This window comes from Lissotriton vulgaris, chromosome 5 (genome assembly GCF_964263255.1).
Source record: "Lissotriton vulgaris chromosome 5, aLisVul1.2, whole genome shotgun sequence".
In the NCBI taxonomy this organism is placed as follows: domain Eukaryota; kingdom Metazoa; phylum Chordata; class Amphibia; order Caudata; family Salamandridae; genus Lissotriton; species Lissotriton vulgaris.
The window spans coordinates 104,600,631-104,627,386 of NC_141693.1; the positions used below are offsets into that span (position 1 = coordinate 104,600,631).

The window sequence follows — 26,756 nt, forward strand, 5'->3', positions numbered from 1 at the left end:
GTTTTTGCTTTTCGCCTGAATCCTCTTGCGAGCGTAGTTCAATGCCCAGGTTTATTGGTGATCCACTGGGCATTGTGGGGAAAAAGTCCTAGTGAAACCCAGTAAACTATAACTATATCTTTTTTACATAAGTAAGTATTGGCCACATTTGCCACATATCCATCATCTGCACATGATCTGCAGATTATAACAAAGTAAATTGTTTCTAGATTACAATAAAATTATGATATGTGCTCTAGACCCTTTGCCTAGGTTAACTGTTCATCTTTCAGTTGCTTATTTATGTGACGTCCTGTTAAACTATCACTAACAAGGCAAATATTTGACTAGAGTGTATTACCATGGGCCCCATTACGACGGCGGGTGGATCGCCACCGCCGGGGCTCACCTGCCATAAGTCCCTGGTTAGCCCCCTTCTATATTAGTATGGCGGGGACACCGCGGTGGACAGAAAGACCGTCTGCCGTTTTTCCACTGGTCGAAATTTTGACCTGAGGGAAAAGGGACACAATATGGTGGCGGTGTCTGCAAGACACCGACATCCATATTATGATGAAGGCGGAACATCACCTTTCCATGGCGGCGATGCCGGCGGGCCCCCAGGATGTTGCAGGGTGGGGCGTGCACATGAGGGGGAACCTATGGTACCCCGCCTACATTTGCATGCACAAGGTGGCAGGCACTTTTTGAATGCAAATGCACAATATGCATGTTTTACATTGCGGCGGATGCTGTTTACAGCACTGCCCACTGCAATGTAAAAAATGGTGGCGGACGCATCCTGATTGACATGGCGGGACAGCCGCACCTATTGCGCGCGGTCCCGTTTGCCGTTGCGGTGGGGGGCGGACTTTGTCCGCCCGCCATCATAATGATGCACCATGTGTATAACATACAAAATAATGAACTAGTACTATGAACAAATATGCTGCATTATGCTGCATAATTTGCCTTTTCTTGCCACATAATTTAGTCAACCGTGCCAAATAATTTGGTGCTCCCCTGTCACATAATTCCAGTGGCCCTGACTATAACTGGTGAATTTCAGGTTCTTTAAAATTGTAAGACGGTATGTTTTCACTGGTATTTTCAGCTAACAATAACTTTTGTTTTTCCAGTAACTGTACATCAGTATAGAGCTATTCTTCCTTGACCTATTGTACCTAATGGGCTAGAGGAAGCTAGTTTCCTGTCCACCTGTTTGAGATAGTGCAGTGTTCTGCTTGCTTCTGGTGTCCATCCTCCACCTGGAGCTCCATGTGTGAAAAATAATGAACAGAGGACCCAAAGGTCCATGGATGGCGCTTCTTATGGCTGACACTCTGCTTGACCTGCGCCTTGACTTGGATTGTGCACAGGAGCCATGAAAGTGACATTTTGCACCAACTATTTTAGAGGTGTAAATGTATCTGATCACAAGATGAGAAGCTTAAGGGACGTTCCTGATTTTACCCAAAGTCTGCAAAATCTCAACAGCATGATTTGGGACAGTGTTATTCAGCACTGTTTAGTTGTGAAACTATACATCCCAAAAGCAGCAGAACCTTTCCAAAACGAGAACTGCACAAAGACAATGTCTGCAGCGGCTAAAAGTTAATGCACACATCAGTAAGTGTAATGTGAATGTAACAAGCCCAGATGTCTTTGACAGGGTGGGTGCAGACCTCGTCAGTATACTGTTACCTCCTGGTGAAGGACAGATCGGTCGATGGTGGAACATATATTGCTCATGCATGCCAAAGATACACCTGTATGACTGATTCCAATTCAGAAACACTGTGGGAAAATAATCTGTAACACTTGCCTTCTTTTTCCTTTCTCGTTGATCTCTTAAATTGTTGAACATAGTCAATAAACATGAGATAACAGAGATCAGCCAAGTCTTGATTTTGTAAATTAGGAGTAGGGAGCAAGTCAACGCTATTGTTATTGTAACACATGTTGGTAGAAAATTCATTCTTGCCTCCATAGAGGTCATATAAACTGCCAATTCTTAATTTGTGAAAAACAGAAGTACAAATGCCTTCGTCAGGAGATCACTGTAGGCTGCATCGCCCATTGCTCCAGCCACCGTTGCAAAGGACAATCACTGACCATCACACTGTTACAAGTGTGACAATTCAGGCTCCTAACCAGGTCCGGACTGGGATTGCAAACCAGCCCTGGCAATTAGGTCCGACCTCCCCAGGGGAGGAGGGAGGGGGTGCTGGCAGGAACACCGCTGCTGCATGCGCTTTTGTTACAACTGGCCCCTGCTAACAAAAAACAGCCCCCACCACTTTCTGGCCCACCGGGGAAACGCCCTGTGCCTGCTACACCAAGTCTGGTCCTGTCCCCATCGCTGTAAGAATGGCTTGGGAGGCAGGTATAAGCCTTTTTAAATGTACATGTACTTAGTAAACAACTGTTGTGCTCATCTCTGAATTAGACAGACAGCGCTACCATGTGGCAGACCATCATAATGGCAGGTGTTGACAATTAAGTGCGGGCGCTGACCACTGGAAAACCCCCGCCTTAAATTAAGCACTGTAAACTGGCCAAGTGACAAATGGTGATCAAGAAATGAAAAACGTTGGCTTACTTTGTATGCAAATATTATTCATCTGTATCAGAAGACTGCAACAAAGGTGCAGCAAGGATAGAAATGAAAAAATAAGGCAATACTTTGGAGCAATAATGTAAATAAATATGTTTTGTTGACCGATTCCCCTTTTGATGGTGTTCCCAGTGCACAACTCTTGAAATGCTCTGATCAATAGTAACCTTGTTGTGCTTCCCATGTGTGATGCATTTCGGTGTCTTGTACTGTGCCTGAGTCCCCCTGCCTTTAAGGGATGTTTCCTGAGCCAAGTGTGGATTCCTTGAGACTGACACATTAGACAACTTTTGGGATCCCTCTAAATAATAATGTATTTTGTTTCAGGGAGCAACTGGCGCGGGAGAGGACTCCCCCCAGATTGGAAAGGGTGCCCTCCTCTGGATATCCCACAAGCTGCAGAAATGTGGAAGTGATATTTGCTAGTAAGTACAATTGAAGTATCACCATTGAAAGTTCATGCTGCTGTCTTTTAAGTCACAGTAAGAATGTAATGCAAGGTGTGATGCACAAAAGTTTCAACTAGGGAGAAAATAAATAACTTTAGTGTACTAATGAACAAATCATGAATATCCAAATAAAAGAAAACCAATATAGGAAAGACACCCACTGAACACTTCTTTGAAGCAGACAGAAATTGTTTTTCGAGCTTGTTTTCTGCATCTTGATCTTCATACAGGAAGTGATGGAGCAGTGTGCACAGGATTTCAACACTTGCATGCCTATAGAATAGGATCACATCTGTCTTGGATATATAGAAATTGTAGGAAGGTGGATATCTGACTATGGTTGCCCCCAACTTTTTGCCTGGTGTTTTGCTGGTTTTTCGACTTACTTGACCTGGGGCCCTTCTATTCAGGACCCCAGGCCCCCTGCTCTCTCTGTAAAATGGATTCCATGTACCTTAGGTGCATATCTAATTGGATACTGAGTCACCTTATCAGTCCCTATACAGTGTACCTTAGGTACCCAGGGCATAGGTGCACTCAGGGCCTACCAGGGGCTGCAGCATGTATTATGCCACCCCTGGCTGGCCATCCAAATCTGACACAACTGGCTGATCAATCAGCTGGGGCAAGGTGGTGTCATCACCCTTTGCTTTAGATATAGTATCCCTATATCTAACCCTAAAATGGACACATATCCTCCTATCAGTCACTCATATGGCAGGCCTTATCAATCCTGAAGGCAGAGTGCTTGGAATTATGTGAGAGGATGCTCTAGCATGCGCTGAGCCTGTCTGCAGCTTTCGGAACCAAGTCCTTTAGCTGTTTCCATGATAACGCTATACCATATACTCTTAAGTGCATTATAATCCTCGCGGTTATTCCCAACTTTGGTATAACATTATCAAACAATGTCGAGTAAGGTGTCATACAAATTGGATTACTACCCCCGCGCCAATTCTGGCGACGGGGGTAGCATTCCACCCTTTTAGAGGGACACAACATGTATGTAACTGTGAGCCCCGGTTAAAGTTAACTCGAGCCTCAGCATCACAAAATGGATGCTGCCACCACAGACACAAGTCTGACCTCCTGCTGCTGGGAGTCCTTCCAGCGAGGGCAGGGCTTAATTTGTGCCGGTGCTGTCCAGTGCTTAGCACCGGCACTTAATTGACAGGGCCGGGTCTACACTGCAATGCTGCATTATTGCATTCATTTCTATTGCTTTTTCCGCACAGAGTGTTTGTTTTTGTCACGGAACTTAACAGAAACACACACACAGTCAACTGCTGATACTACAGCAGGAGGAGTCCACTGTCCGACTGGCAAGCCAGCCCTGAGCCCTCTATCATCATGGTCACGAGGCATGACTCAGGGAAAACTGTCTGTGTGATTGAGTGTGTTGTTCTTCTCTTCTCCTGTTTCGACGATGCCGGCCCGGGTCCAGGAAACTAAAAAACACGTCTGGGAGTGGTGGGTGCTGCTGCGGTGCTGGGAAGGCGCCACACCACTGCGCCAGGTCAGGTGCGACGTCTGTAGTCCTAAATCCGTACACAATCAGGTGGTGACAGTTGATGGTTGCAAAATGCTGCGCAGTGCGCTGCCGGTAGTACCGTACCTGGCTGGATGGGACTGGTTTGGGACTGAAGAGATAGTTAGAGTCCGCAACACAGTGTCCATCATCCGAGTGTCACAGTGTCACTCAGTCCGTGACCAACAACAACCATCCAGTGCAGTGTGTGTGTCCCAGTGCTGTGTTGCTGACTGCTGTGCTTCTCGTCCGCAAAAGGCGCAATCCCTGGTGCCGAGTCACTCGGTCCGGTGACGGTCCCCGCCCACTGACTCTCAGTCCCACGCACACACGCACTGACTGCACAGCGGTCACAGCAGCACAGACTCACTCACACTCAGTCAGCACCAGTGGGTAGTAGTTACTTGTAGACTCCGTCGTAGGCCTCGACTTGGCCACATTCGCATCTGGGAGCAGTCTGCCTGGCTGGCCTGCACTCGGCCCACCCAGTGGAGAAAAAATAAATGAAGATTGACATTCATCATGAAATGTGAATGAATGAATCTCAATCTTCATGAATAAGTATAACTCAAATTCTCTAGCCAGTGTGTATGTCTGACTCATTGATGATCCCTCCAGTACTGTTGATGTCTGATACTGTGTTAATGGCAATGGCATCATGAAGGCCGCCCTTAGCAGCACTACAGTGTTCTCAACTTCTCGGCTCGGTGGGCGGGTCGGACTCGGAACACTGAATTGGGCTTGGTTTCACTTTTAGTTCTGCAGGGGATGGCCAGGGTTAGGGCTGTGCGGCAGGAAGCAGGCAACATGCGCAGATTTCATTGCGCATTGCCACGCCCAAGCATACCCGCACGGCCGCATCCCACCAACACTCGTGTTTTAAATCAACGCCACAGGCCACGGCCTTCAAGTACTGTGTGTCTAACGGTAGCCAGACTGTACCGCCCAGCAGTCAACGCACAGCACCGTCCGTCCGTGACCCAGGTGAGGCAGGCACCGCTGCCCGCAGGTAAGTTGGCATGGCACCTGGTAGGCCTTGCAGTTGCCACCAGCCCGCGCCAGCCAATCTGTTACTAAAAAAATAACAAGCTACTACTGTGCAGCGCAGCAGGTTGAAAGGCAGGACTGTGGACACAGTCTCAGACTGACTGCCAGACCAGTGCCCTGCAATCAGACGTGTGTCCCGGCGGGACACTACTTTACCGTCTTTAATTAGTACCGGCGTTAGTGTAGTAGTGTATATAAGTACTGTATGTAATCACAGTGAACTGTGAGTCACAAAATCGCCTCATGCGGCCGCGGCCTACCCCACGAGGATCATAAAATCACAATGAAGCCAGGCTGCCGAGAAGGGAGATTCATGATGCTGAATGAATCTGAGACTACTCGGTTCTAACTTCTAGTTTCTTTTCCTCAATTTGTATTTTATGGTGGGATGATGATTGGGATGGGAATGACCTATCTTCTATGTTGATGGCGTGTTTCCGGCCCGGTGGGCGGGGAGGGAGGGAGTGCCGGGTGAATGATTTGGGATTTGGTAACTGGTTTTGACTTTTGGTTCTGCAGGGGGTTGGCGGTTGGAGTTGTGCTTACGCAGTTTTATTTGTTTAGATAGATTGTAGATTGCGCGCATTTGATTTGCCATGCCCAAGCATACCGGCCGAACACCGAGTCATCAGCCATGTGATCCATCACTGCTCTGGCTGGGTCCGGGCGGTCGGGTATTGATTCAACAACAACTCTGACTTCACCACCAGACCAGTAGCGCTACCCGACGTTGGTCACTGGTTGTGGTTGCTGACTGCAGCTACTTAGTACACTGTGTCTGTGTATTGTACAGTAGCCAGCCCAGTGTGTGATACTACCAGTGGCCGAGGCGGCCGCTGTAACAACAGCACACACGAGCGTTTTTGCACTCAAGGGGTCTTTGCAGGCTGGGTGGGGGGCCATCATGGAAGTGTGGTTTCCGTTTGTCTTCCTGAGCTGTAGTGTCACCTGTTTCCTTGTCTCTACTCTAGCACACGGGTGAGGATTAAGAAGCGTAAACGTTAATTATTGGTGAGCCATGGCTGCCAAGGTTCCAGATTGCTATGTGTGACATTTTCGTAATTTCAGTGTAATTATGAGTGACATTCAACAACTATGAGTGACACTTTCTTGCAAGCACAATCGAGCGTTGAAGACGATCGGAACATATATGGAAGGGCACTTATCTAGTATCCTTGTGAGCTGATTGCACAGTAAAATAATTGTGTAAATGTGCAGTATATTTTAAGTGTTTGATCTGGAGGGGGCACAACTGAGGATTGAAAACCTACCACAGTAGTTGTGGGGCTGGGTTTGCTAATAAGAATCCATTTCTAACCAAAGTAATACCTTTTAGCAACATTAGGTTCTGTGATATGCATGAAGCACGTTCTTCGCAGCAGGCACATTAACCCTTTACTCTGGTGAGTCAACTTGCACTGGGCAAACCTCTGATCTCTCCCAGGAGGAACATTAAACCCCACGTTCTCTTTGAATTAATGGAGTTAGTGCTGGGAAAATAACTTATGCTGCTTGACCTGTATACTGCAGCCTGTGGGGTCACTCTCACTGAAGACAGCTGCTTACTGCTTAGACTATGGGCAGGGCTGTGATGTGCTAGAGACAGTTGCCAGTCCGAAGAGAGCAGGCCAGCACAGTGACCTAGATGATTCTGACGCTCCTCTCTATGAGAAAGACTCCCTTGCTGAAATTCATCTGTCTTTTCGCAGTGCCAGTTGAGGATGTGGGCGGAGCTAATAGAGGGAGTGGGTGGAGCCAATCGAGAAAGTGGGTGGGCCAGAGAAAAGTAGGTGTGGCCTCCGACAAAGATTTGAGCACCTGCACTTCAAATTTTACAAATTAAGCACTGAGCGAGGGAGGCTTGGGTAAAGGGTTTCTTGCCTTGGGAGGTGCTAGCACCACCCCAGACAGGATTTTGTGTATTAGGTAGGACAGGGCAGAAAGGAATGAGACATGCCTGGGGCAAACAAGGTGTCCCTGTGCATACTCCGGTCTATACCAGTTGCTGGGGCTCTCCAGCCCCAGCTCTGGCGCAAGACCGGACAAAGGATAGGGGGTGTAACCACCCCCCTTCCTGGTCCCACCCAGAGGAGGGACCTAGTCATAGTACAGCCCCCTTTAGCCGGATAAAGGTAGGAGCTGGTCCCATTCCAAATTAGATTATCCTGAACAACTTTACAAGAAGAAACTCTGGACTTCGACGTTCTGCTCCACAGAAGACTGAATAAATCTCCCTTGTGGGCAAGGAGTGTCCACCCTGCACAAGCAGGCACCATCAGCGTCCAGCGGCTTCCCTTTGTCGTCTTCCCTCGAGGATCCAGACTTCAGAGCCCGACGAGACCCGGATTCCCAGACCTCTCCGACCTCTACCTACATCTGCAGCACAGCTGAGATCCGTGGGTGCGACGAGACATGTGGGACCGGCCATCTTGAAAGAAGCAGCACTTCGCTCCAGCACGACTTCTGAGGTAACCTCATCCAAGTGCTTTGGGGACTGAGAAGCCCCGACCCCGAGCAGCTCCTGCACCGAAGACCAGCCCTCCAGCATCCACGAGATCTGCGTGGGGCCCTTCTGCCTGTTTGCTGCTCGACGCGTTATCTGGTCACTTGCCGGCTGGCTAGTGACCTCCTAGACGACGAACCTTGAAATCTTCACTGCTGGTCTGGTTGCTCCAGACTGGCCCTTGCTCCATTCCAAAAGAGGAACACCCCGGACCCTCCTGGTCCACTCCTGATGCCGTTTCCACTCACCGCGTGGGTTGCCTTTGCCAAGGCCTGTTGACTCCGAATCCGAAGCCGACACCGCCGACAGCGAGAGCCTGCGTGGGACAGCTCGTGCCTCCATCCTGGTCATTGAAGACACCACCTGGTCCACATGGCTACCGAGACAAGCGTCCACCCTCACCTGATCGCGACGACGACACCTGGTTCCACTCCAGTCACTGGCTAGTGACTTTGAATATTGTCCCCTCTGCTTTCAGGTTCTTCTCTTCACTGATCCACCCTTAGATCACACCGGACATCTTCCTCCTGATCGCCTGCAGCATCTTTTCTTCCAGGCTCCATAGACTTCAACGCCGGTACCCGACACGACTTGGCACCTATGCACCCGCAGCCTGGGGTGAGGTAACACGAGCATTTCGGTGCTCAAGGGTAGCTTGACTCTCCTAGTGTCCAGTTCCACAGTCGTTTTAGTTCTACCTAGTCAGGATTGTCCGTTCTCACATTTTTCTTGAACTGTACTGTCCATAGACACTGTTACGCATCTCGCGTGTGAGTTCACACTCTGCACACGCGTTCCGTGGGCCTCCTATTACCTACCTAGAGTTAGTATAGCGTGGTCCCAGCGATCCTACACCCTCTGGACAGCTCCATTCCTTTTATCGACTTTCACATTCCCCTTACTTAGTATATGGTTTGTCGTGCCCCTAGGGCACCATTGTAATTTGTACAACTTAAACGTATTATTCCTAAGAGATTGTCATGTGCTTAGCCCTCTGATCTCATAAAGAGTTCAGAGGTGTATGTTAGTTAATAAATACTTGTTTATTTTCATAACAACCTGTGTGGTGTCCTTTCACTTGGTATTCAAGGGGTTATATGTGGTAAAACAGCTGGCTTCACATGCCAAAAGAGTTTAGCCTAAGACTGCTTTGTCCATGCTACCATTAGGATAGCTGGTCTATAAGGTTGACTTACAACCAATCACCATAAGGGTTGTTTGGACTGATACAAGGTGATCACTAGAACTAGTGAGCATCATATATCAGGCCAACTTCTCACAGAAATATCCAAGTAAAGCATCTTACTTTTTGCGCTGTAGTCCATTGCCTGACGCTGAAACTTTAATATAAATGATAGCGGGCGTCATTTATGATTTGGTGGGTACGGCCATCTGCCACATTGACCTCATTTGTTTGTGGGAGAACTGCTTGGTTGGTCTTTACACATACCATATCGACCAGGGGCGGCAACAATCAGGTGAGTTTTCCAAATGACCAACAAATATGCTAATAATCTCCATGGAAATATATTTAAGGGTGTTCAAAGTTATGACGTTTTTATCTTACAAAGATCACGTTATTCTGGCGGAAACTATTAAGCATTCACAGTACCTATAGTTTTTAGGTCTCACCTGCTAAGCATCACATGCTCTGCCAATTGCGAAACATATTATTGGCTTACAGTGGGTTTAGAGACCATCCGTTGCTTACCATTAGTTGATTTCATTGCAACTCTAATTTGCTTGCTTCTTATGCGTTAGCGTGTGTAGACTTTCCTTCTCTTCTTGTTTTTTCCCTATCCTCGGAGTATCGCTGAATTACATGTGTCCTTCCACTGTTCATTTTTTAGGAACTTCTTTTTTTTGTTAAAACACTCGGGAGTGCATGTTTTCCAGCTACCTCCCTAGTGTGCTTCTTTTCCGCTCTCCGTGCACCACGTTACATTCTCTCTCTCGCCTGTGTGCTTCTCCAATGCCCTCTTCTGTTTCTAGTCAAAAGCTTATTGTTGACCACAGTGCTTTAAGAGGGATGAAAATGGCGTGGGGGCTATCTAAAAGGCCTAATTAATTAAGAGCTTGGCTTTAATATATACTACAATCCTGTGCTCATCACAGCATGCTGCCTGGCCAGGATTTAGGTGCCTCCTTGTGAGTTTTGTCCTTTTGCATCCAGACAAACATATGCCTCAAACAAGCAACCCTATTGGTTTTGGATTGTTTGTTATCAGTTTAACATAAATGAGCAAGAAGAATGATTTTATTGTAAATAATTAGAAATGGTAGTAACAAATGGTACATATAATTCTGTGTGTGCAAGGGAGAGAGGACAAGGTTTGGATGAGCATGTAATTTGAACTCTGTTATGGAATACTGGCTCACACTGCCTTTGGCCTCAGCTCCAGAGCTGTCAGTCATGCTCCATTCTGAACACCCTACTACAACCAGAACTCACCTGACACCTACATGCAACTCAGCTCACATGTTCCCTATAAGCATTGAAAAACCCAATGTTCTCACCCTTTTAGAGCCAAGACCTCTTGGCTTTGCCAAAACTTAGTAAAGTAAATTCCAAATACAATACAAAATTGCACTAAGCAAATAAACTTTACCAATGTCAACAAATTCAAGATCGTTACTTTCATAAAGTATGCAATGGATGTACAGTACCAACTTACAGGTCCCACAGGCAATACCTATTGTTTTTGCCAATGCTTGGTTCAAGGACCTTTTGTGTGCAAATCAGGACTTTTGCAAGCATTTTGTGCACAAGTGTAACTTGTGTTGAGTCACTGAGCGAAAAATCTATGCAATGTATTCACTAGGGTACAAAATGCACTCGAATAGCAATGTGAGAAGGTTTTAAAGTAACTTGCAAGAGAAAGCTAGGCATGCTAGACATTTACATACACTATGCTTACGAGTTATCAGTGGCAACTAATACAAGTAGAAAAATCTAGGTGAGTGGATGTGCATCGAAAAAGTAGAAAACTTCACGAAATACGGCTAGGTCAATAATCAGAGATAAACAAACCTATGCTTTAATCCTGTAAAAAGGGCTTGACATATTTGCGCCTTATTTTTCAAATGTTTCCAATTGTGTGCAGTTGAAGGGGTTTTCCAAAACCCTTCACAGTGTCTGAGTTTATATTGCCATCTTTCCATAATTTGCCATCCGCAGTTGTAGCTGGTTACTTCCTTATTGAAATTGTCAATGATATGTAAGCTGAAATAATGTACTTTTTATGGTGATCCACAATGCTATTCCAAGATAGCTAAAACTATCAGATATTTTCAGGATATCCATTGCATTCATTTCATCAGTTGGTAGCAATGTAGAAAACTCAAAAGGTATACTAAATATCTAGCACATGCCAGGCCGATGCATCTTTTTGTCTTAAGTCAACATTAATTTCAGAACAATCAGCACTCCTAACACATTGAAGTCTGGTGCACTTTAGACTTTCCTAACTTCCTATGGGGCTCGTACATATTTCTTTAAAATCTAAAGATGAGGTAACAGATGGAGTTCAGATATTCATAAGCAGGTAACTCAATAACATTCTCTCAGTCAGAATATTCGGAAGAGGATGTATGACGTTACAACGCATACTTTTACCACGCAGGCCTTTACAACGCGGTATTTACAACGAAAACCTTTACAACGCATAGTGCTTTGGGGTGCTGGATAGTGAATAGTTTAATTTACTATTCCAACTCCAGTCCCCGTGGACACTAGGGAAGGTGTTGGATAGTAAATTAAACTTATTCCCTATCCTAGAGCGCCCCCCAGCGCAATGCGTTGTAATGGTTGTCGTTGTAAATACCGCGTTGTAAAGACACTGCGTTGTAAAAGTTGCGTCGTAAAGGATGTTTCCCCTCGGAAGACAGTGGAACCTTCTCACTGGCAGCACCTAACCTGCTATCCGCTCCCAATATCTTACCTCTTTTATTCTCACGGTGGTCAGTGTGCACACCGAACGGCACCCACTGCCACAGTGCCTATTCCCTCAGGAATTTAACAAGTTAAAATAAAAAAGCACATGTGCACCACGTAATCAATAGTTCATATACGGCTGATTATGTGGTTCAAAAAGCAATGGATAACAAAGGCAGAGATCTTCAATTTGATTTCTTTATTCCATTTTCTCGTTGTGTAGAAAAATACAATACAGGCTGTATTGTTTTTTCTACACAACGAGAAAATGGAATAAAGAAATCAAATTGAAGATCTCTGCCTTTGTTATCCATTGCTTTTTGAACCACATAATCAGCCGTATATGAACTATTGATTACGTGGTGCACATGTGCTTTTTTATTTGAAAAACATTCCCTCAGTATTCTCATCTGCCAAACAAGTGAGTGCTTACAAAAGACAGAATTAAGCACTATAAAACTACAGTATAATTTAATACAACAGTCTATGATTGAAAAACAGAACATGAAACAAGCCACATTACTGACTCTTCACTTTTGTTTGAATGGAATTTTCTTTGTAATTACATATCTATATTCATGGGACAATATTATATTATATTATAGTGTACATATTATATTATATTATATTATATTACATTATATTATATTATATTATATTATATTATATTATATTATATTATATTACATGATATTATATTATATTATATTACATGATATTATATTATATTTGTATCATATTATTAGGTTATATCTCTGGTGCTTGCATTTATTAAGAACAATATGACAATGCACATTACTGCATTTATATTTATAAAATATTATGGCATGTTAATCAACTTTATTTATACTGATTAAGGACAGCATTGCATGATATTGTCTTGTGCTTTTATCTACCGAGCATTGTATGGCATTATATTTTATGGTGCTCCTATTATGACCTCACATTTGACTACATTCAAAGACATGAAACACTATATGACTTGAGAGGTTATTGTGTATGTACTAGTGACGCACGTTGTGCCATGGGGTTGCCTTGGTCTCTGCACTGTCCTTGGAAGAATGAGCGTCTTTTAGCTCTTTCTAAGTGATTTGAATTGTTTTTTGTTGTTTAAACATGCTATGAGCGTGCACATGCATGCTGCATTATTGTCATTCTTTTTGTGATCATGTTATCGTGCATGGGTCTACAGTTGTTAATGTTGTATTATTATCATCATTCTTGAGGTCAAGTGGAGATGATTCCATTAGCAGACAATGGTCTCTGCCTCCCTCAGTTCCAGTGGTGAGTGAGTACAGAGGGACATGCCAGGTCCAGCTTGCTCAGTATTTCTGCCCCCCATGAGGGAAGGTCAGACCAGGTGCTGTCTGCAGCTCTTCACTGCAAACAACATGCCACTGACTGCAGCTTTGTTTTCAGCTGACAAATGAATGTGCCCTTTAAAGAAAGAACATAGCAGAGATCTACATATCAGGGACACAGCTGTCAATGGTGCAACAGGTGCAGTGGCACTGGGCCGAAGGGAGCGAGGGGGCTTCGCATCCAAACTATGTAAGTCTTTTAATATCCATCAGGGTTAGCAGGTCCATTGTCACTGCCTGCAATAGGGCTCTTGTCAGCCTTGCTACATCACTGCTGCAAACACGCTAATGACATGGGGTATGGGGCTACTTAAAAGTGCTTAATTTGTAACAAAATAGGTGCCAGGGCCCACCTCAGTGGGTCACTGGCACTTGCACCACCTATTCATTGCCCCTGACAGAACTGCCAATGACAGTACCAACACACAATAACTAACCATCACACTCCTACAAGGGTGACAATTCAGACTATTCTAGACCCACAATGCTATAAGAATGTCTTGGGCAGCAGTACTTCGTCATTGTTAATGCATATTGAATTTAGAAACAACTATTGTTGTGTTTATCTCTAAATTAAACAAACAGTGCCACCATGTGGCAGACTGTCATAAGTGCGATGTTGACAAAATAAGTGCAGGTTCCGAGCACCTGAAACCACTGGCTCAAATTAAGCACTGCTACTTGACAGGTGTGAGAAATATGGTACAGGGACTCTCTTACGTTGTAATAAGAAAAATGATTTGTTTAGCACCTTAAGAAGGATGAAACGCTGAACACTGCACTCTTAATATGTGATTGGCTTGTAGAATAACCTTCAGAATTACTCCCTTAAACTGCACTTATTCTGTCAGCTGTATAAATAATTACATGCTGAGTCATTCATCCTTACATTCGCTCAGCTGATCCAGTTCCTTGAGAACTATTCCCTATTACACACGTCCCAGACAGGCTTCAGACCGAAGCACGGCACTGAAACCGCCTTATTAGCGGTCACCGAAGAATCTCGAAGGGTACTAGATCAGGGAGGATCAGTGGCAGTGATCCTCCTTGATCTAAGTGCTGCCTTCGATACGGTCAGCTATGCCACCTTGCTGAACCGTCTCTATGACATCGGAGTATCAGGCGACGCATTAAGGTGGTTTGACTCCTTCCTGTCTGATAGATCTTTTCAGATCTTCGACGGTGACACAGTGTCATCCAGCAAACCACTCAGCTGCGGAGTACCGCAGGGCTCCTCCCTGAGCCCTGCGCTATTTAATGTATATATGAGACCGCTGGCTGGGGTCGTCGAACCGTACGGCATCAAAATCGTGTCGTACGCCGACGACACTCAGCTAGTGGTTTCATTGGCCCAGGAGAACAACAGGCAATCCCCGATAGGTCTGTTGAAATGCTTAGAGGACGTCAAGGAGTGGATGACCAACTCCTCCCTCAAATTAAACGGAGAAAAAACAGAGCTCATGCTTCTAGGTCCAGCCTCGCCTGTGCCTTTCACTTCCTTATGGCCCCGCGGTTTAGGCTCTCCTCCCACCCCTAAGGAAAACGTAAAGAGTCTAGGAGTGTGGCTGGACAAAAAGCTCTCTTTCTCCACCCAGGCCACCAAGTTGTCCGCCATATGCTTTGGCCTACTCAGAACCTTGAGGAAGGTCCTTCCGTTTTTACCTCTTGAAGCCAAACAAGTGGCAGTACAAGGCCTCATCCAGTCCCGCCTAGACTCAAACAATGCCCTATATGTAGGGGCCCCTGAGATGACTCTCCGGAAGCTGCAGGTGGTACAAAACTGCGCAGCACGTACCCTGCTACAGATTCCGCGAACCCAGTCAGCCAGACTTGGACTAAAAAGTCTGCATTGGCTGCCAGTGAGGCAGAGAGTGGCATTTAAGGCGCTATGCATTGCGCATCGGGCCTTCTGGAAGACAGGCCCAGCAATCAATGACAACCTTGTCATCCCCTACCACCCAAACAGGAACCTCCGCTCCACGGAGGCTTTCTTGGCAGTTGTTCCTAGAGTAAAGAGAGCCAGGACCGGGGGTAGGATGTTCTCCCTGAACACCGCTAAGCTTTGGAATGCTCTCCCCCTTCCACTTCGGTCCAACCCAGACCTGCTCTCGTTCCGTAAAAAGTTGAAAACATTACTGTTTGCTAAATCCTCCGAGTTCTAACTCCTCTGCTCTGTCACATCTCTGGTACAACTCAGCGCTTGGACGCCCGTGGGCAGCAACCGCGCTTAACAAATTTATCTACAATTACAACTACTACTACATTCAAATACTGAGTCATCAGCTCTTACATTCACACCTGTGATTTGCAGGTTACTCACAGATCTATGGGGCTTTCACCTAATGACATATCTTACAACAGTGTTTAAATAGCTTACCTGCCTGGATAACTAGCATAAATACACACCATTATTTTCCCTGTGTCTGCCGTCTAGTCCGATAATTCTAATACGAATCCCTTTCTTCTAGCCGCCTCTCAGGTAGATGTTACTCCATTTGAATTTCCATTTCTATGTGTTTTAACTAATTTCTGCCTTTGAATACAAATTAGTCCCTTGACATTTTTGATTTGTGAAGGAGATTCTGTACTTTTTAAACAATTTAGGAGTTTGCAAAACACCAAGAGCACTTTTTATGGTCTGGATTGGTAGCGCAGCTGTCACTAGAATTTGTGTGACCATTACCAGAGGGGGGCTTTGGCTCCGCTCACATGTTGGGAATCAGGAGTACTTCTTTTGATTGGGCAGAAGTTGTTTGTGCCCACAAAAAAGTCCTTGCCCTTCACACAGCTGAGATCACTTTATTTATCTATCCAGCTGCCTAAGGTTGAACTTTCAAGGGCACACACATGACATTGTAATGTTATTAAAGTGTCTTAGATAACTACATAATTTATGTTGCTTTTCACCGGCAGAAGCATAAATGGGAAGAGAGCAGTCATTAACCCACATGGATTTTTAGGTCCGGCTTGACAGTGCAACTATCACCTGACATTTTAACCAACACCAATATTATTCCACAGTTCTTTGCTTCCAAACAAATACATATCTATCCCTATGCTATTTCCTTGCTATGCTTTACATTACCATACATTTCTTTAAAGCCAAATTTAATGGCATTGCCAGTGCTTGGTTAAAATGTTTGCCTGGTCCAATAAAGGATGCATAGAAATAAAAAGGTGATGGGTGAAAAGCTTCAATTAATCTCAGCCACTGGCAATAACTTGTCCGCATCCCAGTCTGTCTATTTTTAAGCCCACTTTGTAACTTCAGATGGGGATCGAACATATTCAAATCGGACTAGGTCGTGTTCCACTAAGAACAGTCCTTCTCGAAGTGTCTGGCCTATAAAGATTATATATCATGTGTTGACATCTCCCTTACAGAACTGCAGACCTGACATCATGAAATAACTTTAACAAGCACTGTGGCAGCTGAGGGACTTATTTAAATGAGATTCCGCGCCAGAGTTTATCTGTCTACCTCCCACTTTAGATATCATTCACTTCAATGTGTGGAGTTGCTGCATTAGGGAATATGCCTAGTTGCAGAATTTATAACCCGCTTGCATTTTTGCTGAACAGGCTCATTTTCTAAATATAAAATTTAATATGACAAGAAGAGAGGGTGTCTGTGTTTGAGTGGTAGAGAAACACACCGGAAGCATCACATTTGAAACAGGAAGTTGATGGCCTGCTTCACCATGCTTAATTTGTCTCTCCACAAAATGGAGATAGAACTCATAGGTATGGGAATGACACCAGAGTTTAGCTTTTCAACGCAGCAGTGTCCACAGCCCACTGCTCACGGACAGACTGGGAACAGCAACCGACCTCGCCAATGTGCTCCATCGGGCCTGGCGGGGGTGGGGGGTATGGGGGTGTCTGTGAGGGTTGTGCTAGTGGGAAGCACCGCTCCCGCATTCGTGACAGGGGGCCTATATTGCAGCACTCCTGAAAAACCAGACCATGAGGGTCCAAAACCGGCCAACTGGGAAAATGCCAGGTGCCCGCTACGGCCAGTCCGGCCCTGTCAGTGTCCTTCCTACAGAAGCTTAGTGGTAACTGAAAAGACAACTGTTTGATGAGAGACCCCAGTGCTCCACCTGCTGTGACACCTCTCCAGCAGGAGACCGTCCTTCCTAGTCGCACCAGCTCTGATCGCTTTACAGGCAACACGTGTGTGAATAGTAGCACAATTCTAACAAGCAAAAGGGAAGGTTATTAACATGAAAAAATACTAAAAAAAAATTCTTCAGATATAAAAACTCTATTCCATTTAATAGGTATTCATATAAAAAAACACATACATAAATGTTACTTAAAAAAAAATCACAAGGACCAAGAAAACATAATTTATACAATTATCATACACAATATAATCACAGATGTTTAAAAAAAGGTTAACAAGTGGCAAACAATACAAATTGAGAAAGTATTGTTTGCCACTTGTTAACCTTTTTTTAAACATCTGTGATTATATTTTTTATGATAATTGTATACATTATGTTTTCTTGGTCCTTGTGATTATTTTTTAAGTAACATTTATGTATGTAATGTATGTGTTTTTTTCATATGAATAACTATTAAATGGAATAGAGTTTTTATATCTGAAGAATTTTTTTTAGTATTTTTTCATGTTAATAACCTTCCCTTTTGCTTGTTAGAATTGTGCTACTATTCACACACGTGTTATGTCCCTGTTATAGGAACTGATAATTCCGATCAGGGGGTCCTTGTTGTTTACATTATACGCTTTACAGGCAACACCAGGGGGTTATATCTGGGTCCTCTCTGACACAACGACCCACAGCGCCCTTTGTGGGTGTAAACAGGAACTTCTCTTCTGGTTTATTTGCCCTGGACAGTATTTCCTAAGGAGTGATGCATTGTTAGTCTCTTACATTTGGGTGGTAAATCTGTAGGATGCATCTTGCTTAATATTTGAAAGCAATGTTTGGAGAAAGGGCAGCCTTTAATAGGCTATTCCCTATAGAGGGAGTTGTCAAAAGAATACACATTAAAAGTTGTTAATCGTGCTAGTCACCTATGAAAAGGATGATTAACCTCACATATAAGGACTGTGATGAGGAAGAGTAGGACTCAGAGTGATGAAGATTCATGGTATATGATCTGGACAACAACCCCTCAGTTCCACCTTTGCAGCAGTCGAGGATCACAAGGGAGGTTAAACAGGACATGTGAGAAGGAGCAGTTCACATTCTCTTGAGCATACTTGTAGTCCAGTGTCATTGGTTGTGAAACTCGAGTCCCCACTTACTAATGATGCTAAAAAGGGAACACCACGCGTCACACCCGGATAAGCAGAATGCATCATGGCATTCCTGACACTACATCTGACAGACGCGTCCACTCCCAGAAGACTGCTGGGCCTATTCAGGTGTCACAGACTGCTTTACCGGCATGGCTTCAAAAATATGAGCATCCAAGGGAGAAATCTGACCTTGGAAAAGAAAACGTAATAGCTAAAAATACATGTTATTCGATTATGAATATATTTTTATGTTTTATGTAGCAACAGTGGTTTTTATGGCCAATGGTTTATTAAAATTATTATTTTATGTTAAGAAAGTTATCAAAACATTTGGATGAAATGTAAGATTACATGGCCACAAGGGACAAGGTAAAAAAACTGATTTTGGGACAGGGAGCTGCGGTCAGGGCGCCAATGAGACAGACAAGGGACCCGCCAGAGACAAAGCAATGGTGCCCTGTGTACTAAAACAAGTGAGAAAAATATTCCTGGTACTTCTTGGTTCAGTTAAGAGAGCCATAGCATACAGTGGGCCTGTTAGACCAAAGGACCCCGGTGCCACTGCACCTGCTGCACTACAGATAGATACATCCCTGCCCTGGCCCTTCATTGCACTCTTTCTGCCCTACATCACATGCTCTGCCTTCCACTGAACAGCCTTTTGCAGCGTTGCCACTCTATGTGCCGCTATGCATATAGAGTGGCAACTGCTCTGCCATGGCAGCAAGATGGCAGAGCAGGAACACAGATATGCCTGGAGGGGGATGGAGGATTATGCCTCCTCGAATTATATGTCTTTAAGTGGAATGATTTCCAATCTTTCTTTTTTTTCAACTGCGTAATATTTATTTATATTCTTAAACATGGAACAGGAACAAAAATAAAGAAACAGCCGACACGTGTTTCACCCATATGGTCCATCGGCCGAGGGCTTTTTCAAGGCTGAGAGGGTGTTTCAAGGCTGAGAGGGTGTGGATATAGGAGAAAGGAAAAAAGAAAAAAGGGTGTATTAAGATAAGGGGGGTACGGACAATTACAGCGTGAAAGGATAGTTAGAATATTGGGAGTACCAGTTAGGGAAGGGTAACATGGGGATAAGGTTTAGTTGGAAAGGTAAAAGGTAAAAGATTTATAGATATGAGGGACAAAGCACAGGGGATGGAGGAGAGGAGGGCAAAATGGGTAGGGCACAAGAGCGGAGGGAAATAAAATAACAAAATGAATCATGGCACAGTGTTCCATTCACTTGGCACGTATTCACAAACCTAATATTGAGCAAAGGTCACCTATGAATATCAAGGTGATTCATGTGCCGTCAAACTTAAATAGACAGGCACAATCCCTCTTTGCATGATCACGCATGTCCTTTTCTCCTTTCCTTTGCAGCAAGCAGCCACTGCAGGCCAACCCCAGACAGCCAACATCCCTGGGGAAATATTCTTTCTCAACTTCTTCTCCCTGGCAAAGGTTCCTCTTGATTCCCAGAAGTGATCTAAAGTTCTGGGGTCTGGGTCCCACTTTTTATATACACAAATTATTTGTTCTCTGAAGGCAGAGATTGTCTGTACCCAGCCAAAACCAGTTCTGTCCTCACTGGTGCAGCTTACTGGCATGAGGTGGAGACAGCATTGTTGAAAGCAGACCTGGCCCAGGCAGGTGAAAGGAAATATCCCCCCCTACTCTAAATTCAACCAAGGGCCATGCAGCCCAGCCCTGACTCATCAGACTGCCGGAGCCACTGCCCTCCTCCAGCCCCTGTCATTCAAAAGCCAGACATGCAATACACAAGCCTAGCAGAGGCATCCTGGTTGATTAGGCAAGAAAATGCCTACTTTCTAAAAGTGTTATTTTCAAACACAGAATGTAAAAACCACCCACACTAAAAGATGCACTTTAACATTCTGAGTTCAGGCATACTATACTTTAGTCTCCCATCTTGTTACCAGTGTCAGTTATGTTTATATAATGTTGTAAACAAACTGCCCATTCTGGCCTATGGGAGCAGATAGCCTTGCAATAGTGAAAAACGAAATTGCCAGTATTTCACTATCAGAACCTTGGACCTACCTTAGGGGTGACTAACATGAAGTAAAGGGAAGGTTTAGGGACTGGCAAGTGTGTGTACCTGCCAAGTCGACATGGCAGTCCCAGACTGCACACAGGCTCTGTAATGGCAGGCCTGAGCCACATTTTACAAGCTGCTTCTGTGGGTGGCTCAATCAGTGCTGCTAGCCCACCTGCAGCATTTGATGTACAGACCCTGGGCACACATGGAGCACTGTACTAGGGTCTGACAAGTAAATCAAATAACCAATCATGGAATCACTAATCCATAACAACAATTTACAACAGGGAGCACTTGCACTTTGGCACTGAACAGCAGTGGCAAAGTGCCCAAAGCATCTAGACCCGCAAAAACACAGGAGGCAACAGCAAAAAATGGAAGGGAGACCAACACCAATGGTGCCAAGTCTAACACAGGCCATACTTCTTACAGGGTTCTCAGAGAGCCTGTCAATGCGGTGCTGACTCATGGAGAGTAAAGGGAACAGCATCAACCGAAGAGGAGGAGGGAAGCTGCAGATGGCAAGTGTGAGAGTATAGCAGGAGACAATGAAATATTTGTTTTTATATTTGAGTGGTAGTAGAAGATAAATGGGGCAGAACATAATTTTCTTTTATTTAGGAGGGGGAAGGGGGAGTAAATATAGAGGGTGTGAGGGTGAGTGGCAGAACTTAGTGCTTAGTGCCACGCTGCTCTAGCGCTGCGCGCTTATTATTCCCTGTCTGTAGAATTTTTAAAGCTTACTTGCCTTGCACTGTTTTATCTAAATTGCGCCGAGCGCTTCGCGCTTTTAATTTGTATTTTCTACCGCTTAGGGGGAAATAAGGGAGTCTTACCCGCACCATAATTCGCCACATTCCCACATTTGTGGGTTAGAAGGGACTCGGGGGCTCTACAGCATCAGCGCGCCGGTTGTGAGCGCCATCTTGGAGTGGGGAGAAGTCCTTCCACTCTCAGCGCCATCTTGGTGAGGGAGAGACACTCGCCCTGACAGGACCCACGCATTGGAGGAGGAGGTATTATAAGTAGGACCTCCTACCCTGTTCAGGCAGACCTTGACTTAGTGCTTAGTGCCACGCTGCTCTAGCGCTGCGCGCTTATTATTCCCTGTCTGTAGAATTTTTAAAGCTTACTTGCCTTGCACTGTTTTATCTAAATTGCGCCGAGCGCTTCGCGCTTTTAATTTGTATTTTCTACCGCTTAGGGGGAAATAAGGGAGTCTTACCCGCACCATAATTCGCCACATTCCCACATTTGTGGGTTAGAAGGGACTCGGGGGCTCTACAGCATCAGCGCGCCGGTTGTGAGCGCCATCTTGGAGTGGGGAGAAGTCCTTCCACTCTCAGCGCCATCTTGGTGAGGGAGAGACACTCGCCCTGACAGGACCCACGCATTGGAGGAGGAGGTATTATAAGTAGGACCTCCTACCCTGTTCAGGCAGACCTTGACTTAGTGCTTAGTGCCACGCTGCTCTAGCGCTGCGCGCTTATTATTCCCTGTCTGTAGAATTTTTAAAGCTTACTTGCCTTGCACTGTTTTATCTAAATTGCGCCGAGCGCTTCGCGCTTTTAATTTGTATTTTCTACCGCTTAGGGGGAAATAAGGGAGTCTTACCCGCACCATAATTCGCCACATTCCCACATTTGTGGGTTAGAAGGGACTCGGGGGCTCTACAGCATCAGCGCGCCGGTTGTGAGCGCCATCTTGGAGTGGGGAGAAGTCCTTCCACTCTCAGCGCCATCTTGGTGAGGGAGAGACACTCGCCCTGACAGGACCCACGCATTGGAGGAGGAGGTATTATAAGTAGGACCTCCTACCCTGTTCAGGCAGACCTTGACTTAGTGCTTAGTGCCACGCTGCTCTAGCGCTGCGCGCTTATTATTCCCTGTCTGTAGAATTTTTAAAGCTTACTTGCCTTGCACTGTTTTATCTAAATTGCGCCGAGCGCTTCGCGCTTTTAATTTGTATTTTCTACCGCTTAGGGGGAAATAAGGGAGTCTTACCCGCACCATAATTCGCCACATTCCCACATTTGTGGGTTAGAAGGGACTCGGGGGCTCTACAGCATCAGCGCGCCGGTTGTGAGCGCCATCTTGGAGTGGGGAGAAGTCCTTCCACTCTCAGCGCCATCTTGGTGAGGGAGAGACACTCGCCCTGACAGGACCCACGCATTGGAGGAGGAGGTATTATAAGTAGGACCTCCTACCCTGTTCAGGCAGACCTTGACTTAGTGCTTAGTGCCACGCTGCTCTAGCGCTGCGCGCTTATTATTCCCTGTCTGTAGAATTTTTAAAGCTTACTTGCCTTGCACTGTTTTATCTAAATTGCGCCGAGCGCTTCGCGCTTTTAATTTGTATTTTCTACCGCTTAGGGGGAAATAAGGGAGTCTTACCCGCACCATAATTCGCCACATTCCCACATTTGTGGGTTAGAAGGGACTCGGGGGCTCTACAGCATCAGCGCGCCGGTTGTGAGCGCCATCTTGGAGTAGGGAGAAGTCCTTCCACTCTCAGCGCCATCTTGGTGAGGGAGAGACACTCGCCCTGACAGGACCCACGCATTGGAGGAGGAGGTATTATAAGTAGGACCTCCTACCCTGTTCAGGCAGACCTTGACTTAGTGCTTAGTGCCACGCTGCTCTAGCGCTGCGCGCTTATTATTCCCTGTCTGTAGAATTTTTAAAGCTTACTTGCCTTGCACTGTTTTATCTAAATTGCGCCGAGCGCTTCGCGCTTTTAATTTGTATTTTCTACCGCTTAGGGGGAAATAAGGGAGTCTTACCCGCACCATAATTCGCCACATTCCCACATTTGTGGGTTAGAAGGGACTCGGGGGCTCTACAGCATCAGCGCGCCGGTTGTGAGCGCCATCTTGGAGTGGGGAGAAGTCCTTCCACTCTCAGCGCCATCTTGGTGAGGGAGAGACACTCGCCCTGACAGGACCCACGTGACATCCAGTCGACCATTTAAGATGGCCACTAGACAAGTGCGCAGCGACGGTGCGCAGCGGGGGCGCCGTAGGGGCGCCGGAGGTGCGCCAGAGGTAAGCCCGTTTGCGCCCGTTCGCGCAACGGACGCGCTTAGGGCCGCTACCTCTGGCCCCTCTAGTTCAAACCGCATAGCTTACACTCGGAGTGAGCTCTTCGACCTCAGACCTGGTCAGGACCCGGTCAGACCTTCCACCTCTAAGCCAATTACCTGTGGTCTGCTTAATGTCAGATCCCTCTGCAAGCACCACACGGAAATAGCCTTCCTCATTGAGTCTGAACAGCTCGATGTCCTCTTTCTCACAGAAACGTGGACTCGGGAGGACTGTGAGGTAGAGCTGGGCTTAGCCTGCCCATCAGGCTATAAAATCAGCCATTCACCGCGCCCACTCAACCGAGGAGGGGGAATCGGATACATTCACAGAGACTCGCTTTCCCTCTCCCTGTTAAAGATCCGAGAGGTACCGGGATTTGAACTGATGGGTTTCTCAGTCAAACAGCAGGAGTCGATCTGCTGCTCGGGTGTCCTCTGTTACCGTCCCCCGGGACCAGCACCATCCATTGCTCTTCTCATTGACCTGATTTATGAACTTGCCAGCTCCCACTCCAGGTTATTAGTTCTTGGAGATTTCAATCTGTGGGCAGGCAGCTCGCTGGACAATGCATTTTTTTCTCTTAGCCAAGCTTGTACAGATCTCAACTTAGTACAGCTGGTGAACGCCTCCACGCATCAGAAAGGCCACACCTTGGACCTGGTGTTTGCGGATCCTCAATGGGCATCACTCGTGGACATCAAGTGCCAATATTGGACGGACCATTTTCTGGTTAGGTTTTCCCTTTGGTCGGAGGACCCTACTTCGCGTAAGGCTGGACTACCTCTAGCTAAGCTAGAGAGACCTTGGTCCCGCATCTTAAACACGGTTCCATTGTTAAAAAGGGTTCCAAAGACAACCGGTAACCAAAGACCCTTTTATGTTGCCCGGCGGTATCGCCTCTATGACCCACCAATATTAATCAATGAAGAAGCAGGCGCTGGAGACTGGAAGGCGGGAAACGAGGATTTTATTCTCTCCGGAGGAGAACACATCAATTCAGACAGCAAGTATCGTCACGAGGTGCTCTAACCACATCTCTGAGGCCGGGCCTCTTATACTAGAGTTTACGACCTTTATTGCACATAACACATTCTCGTAATATTTTAATACTTGAAAGAACATCCTCGGAATCTCCCCTCCAGACCCGTTCCCACATACATTTACAGTTGGATTCCCCACCCCGGTCACAACAGGTGATGGTGGTCGCACAGCAGGGCATTCCGCCGATTCACGGAATGCGTGGGGTTGATCGGATCTCATGGGGTGGGGGCTTTGATCGGTTCGGGGGTCTTTTGATGGGGAGGGGAAGCTTCCTACTGTACGGGGTAATAAACAGTATCCGCAGGGTCAGGTGGCAGCCTGGGAACGAGGAAGACAAACGGGGACACAGGAAAAGGGGGTTTGCATCAAAAGGGTTTGAGGCCATGAAAGGAATGAAGGGAGGTGTCGCGCTGGGAACAGGATGGGGTTCCGTGGTGAAGCTGCGCTGGAGAGGGGTTTATGACCCAAGGCATGAGAGAGCGGGGGGGTTGTCAGCGTGCGGGGGAATGCTTGCGAGGTTAAGAGAGAGAGAGACGCGCTGGCTATTAGTGAGGGGCAGGGAGGCCATGGTGCTCAAAATGGCTGCCGCTTACGCGCACGAATGGGCCTGGAAAGGGGCAAGATGGCGCCGATAATGTTCACCAAGTTTGTATTTATTTTTCACAGTCCTCCCTTTAACATTTCCAAGACATCTTGCTGGCCTATTTCCTATCTACCCCTATATGCAGTGATCATAAGTAAGAGAGAGAGGACTTGGGTGGAAGAACTGTACGTAAACATCACATTATAAACATCATATTGAAAAATCTCATCAGTCAGTAGGCGGGTTCATTGTTAAGTTGGTTGCAGGAAAAAGTCATCATAATGCAATATCAGACTAGAATCACGTAGCGAGGGCGTTGGGTACAGATCATAGAATAAGAACTGGTAAGTTATCATATAAGTAAGTCCTTTTTGTATACGGCGGGTGCATAGTCAGTCCAATGGTGATTGGGAGAGAAAGGAGAGATAGAAAAAATATCAGAGTTCTCGTTGTCTTTTGTCGTCTTCTGTCGGCACTGTTAAGCACCTGGATTACAATTCGGTCTGTCAACAGGAATGTTCATGTGGATTGAGTCGTTGGAGGTCTGCGGGCAGGGGCTTGTTTCGCCAGGCCTCATAGGAGCAATGCGTTACTGTTTTGGAGCAGATGCATCTTCTTCCGTAATGCAGAGCATAGATTTGCAATAAAAAAAAATGCGATTGTTCCTGAATTGTGAGATCTGTTTGTTTCTTGAGTCTCTGTGGTGGGCATTTCTTGTCGCTTCCATCATCTTCGAGGCGTTCAGCAGCGGGTAGAACCACATACTTCGTTCATCTTTTCTTTGGAGGCGACCCTTGGTGGAGTTCTAGGTCACCGTTCTAAGATTAACATAGTTCGTGGTCTACTTAGTCGGAGCTCCCTCCCTTCTGACGTAGGGAGTACTCTTCTCTGGGGAGCTCAGTAGGATTTGGAGGAACTTGGGAGTTCGGATGGAAAGGTGCGGGTGTGAACAGTCCTTATGGTAGATCGGAGGAGGAGGGGATGGAGCAAGGCCAAGTCGGGAACAGATCAGGGGGAGGCGGAGAGTTTGCGACAGGCGAGTCCGCAACCATGTTCAGAGAGCGGGGGCTTTTGGCACACGTTGATCACATAGCAGGGGCTTCAGGTCAGCCCTTTCCTTAGCTTTGTCTGAAACAATGCCCCGTCCGGCGTCTCCTTACTGCTGGGGTCTCGCCTCGGCCTCCGTTGCTGACGTTCCACAATCCGCAGTCAGGCCGCGTGCTCCCACATCCGGTCTCTTTCTCCTCCGACAGTGATATCCTTAAATGAGTGTTGAAAAGACAGTCTTTAGAGATT

At 46.1% G+C, this 26,756-nt stretch overlaps 1 protein-coding gene across 1 annotated transcript in view; it reads left to right on the forward strand.

Moving 5' to 3' along the window:
* LOC147710302 (uncharacterized) overlaps positions 1-26,756 on the forward strand; it is a 189,374-nt gene that overhangs the window by 43,743 nt on the left and 118,875 nt on the right. The window contains exon 2 of the mRNA XM_086919974.1: positions 2,924-3,021. Within this exon, the coding sequence (XP_086776100.1) occupies positions 2,924-3,021 (98 nt within the window). The remainder of the gene's footprint in view (positions 1-2,923; positions 3,022-26,756) is intronic.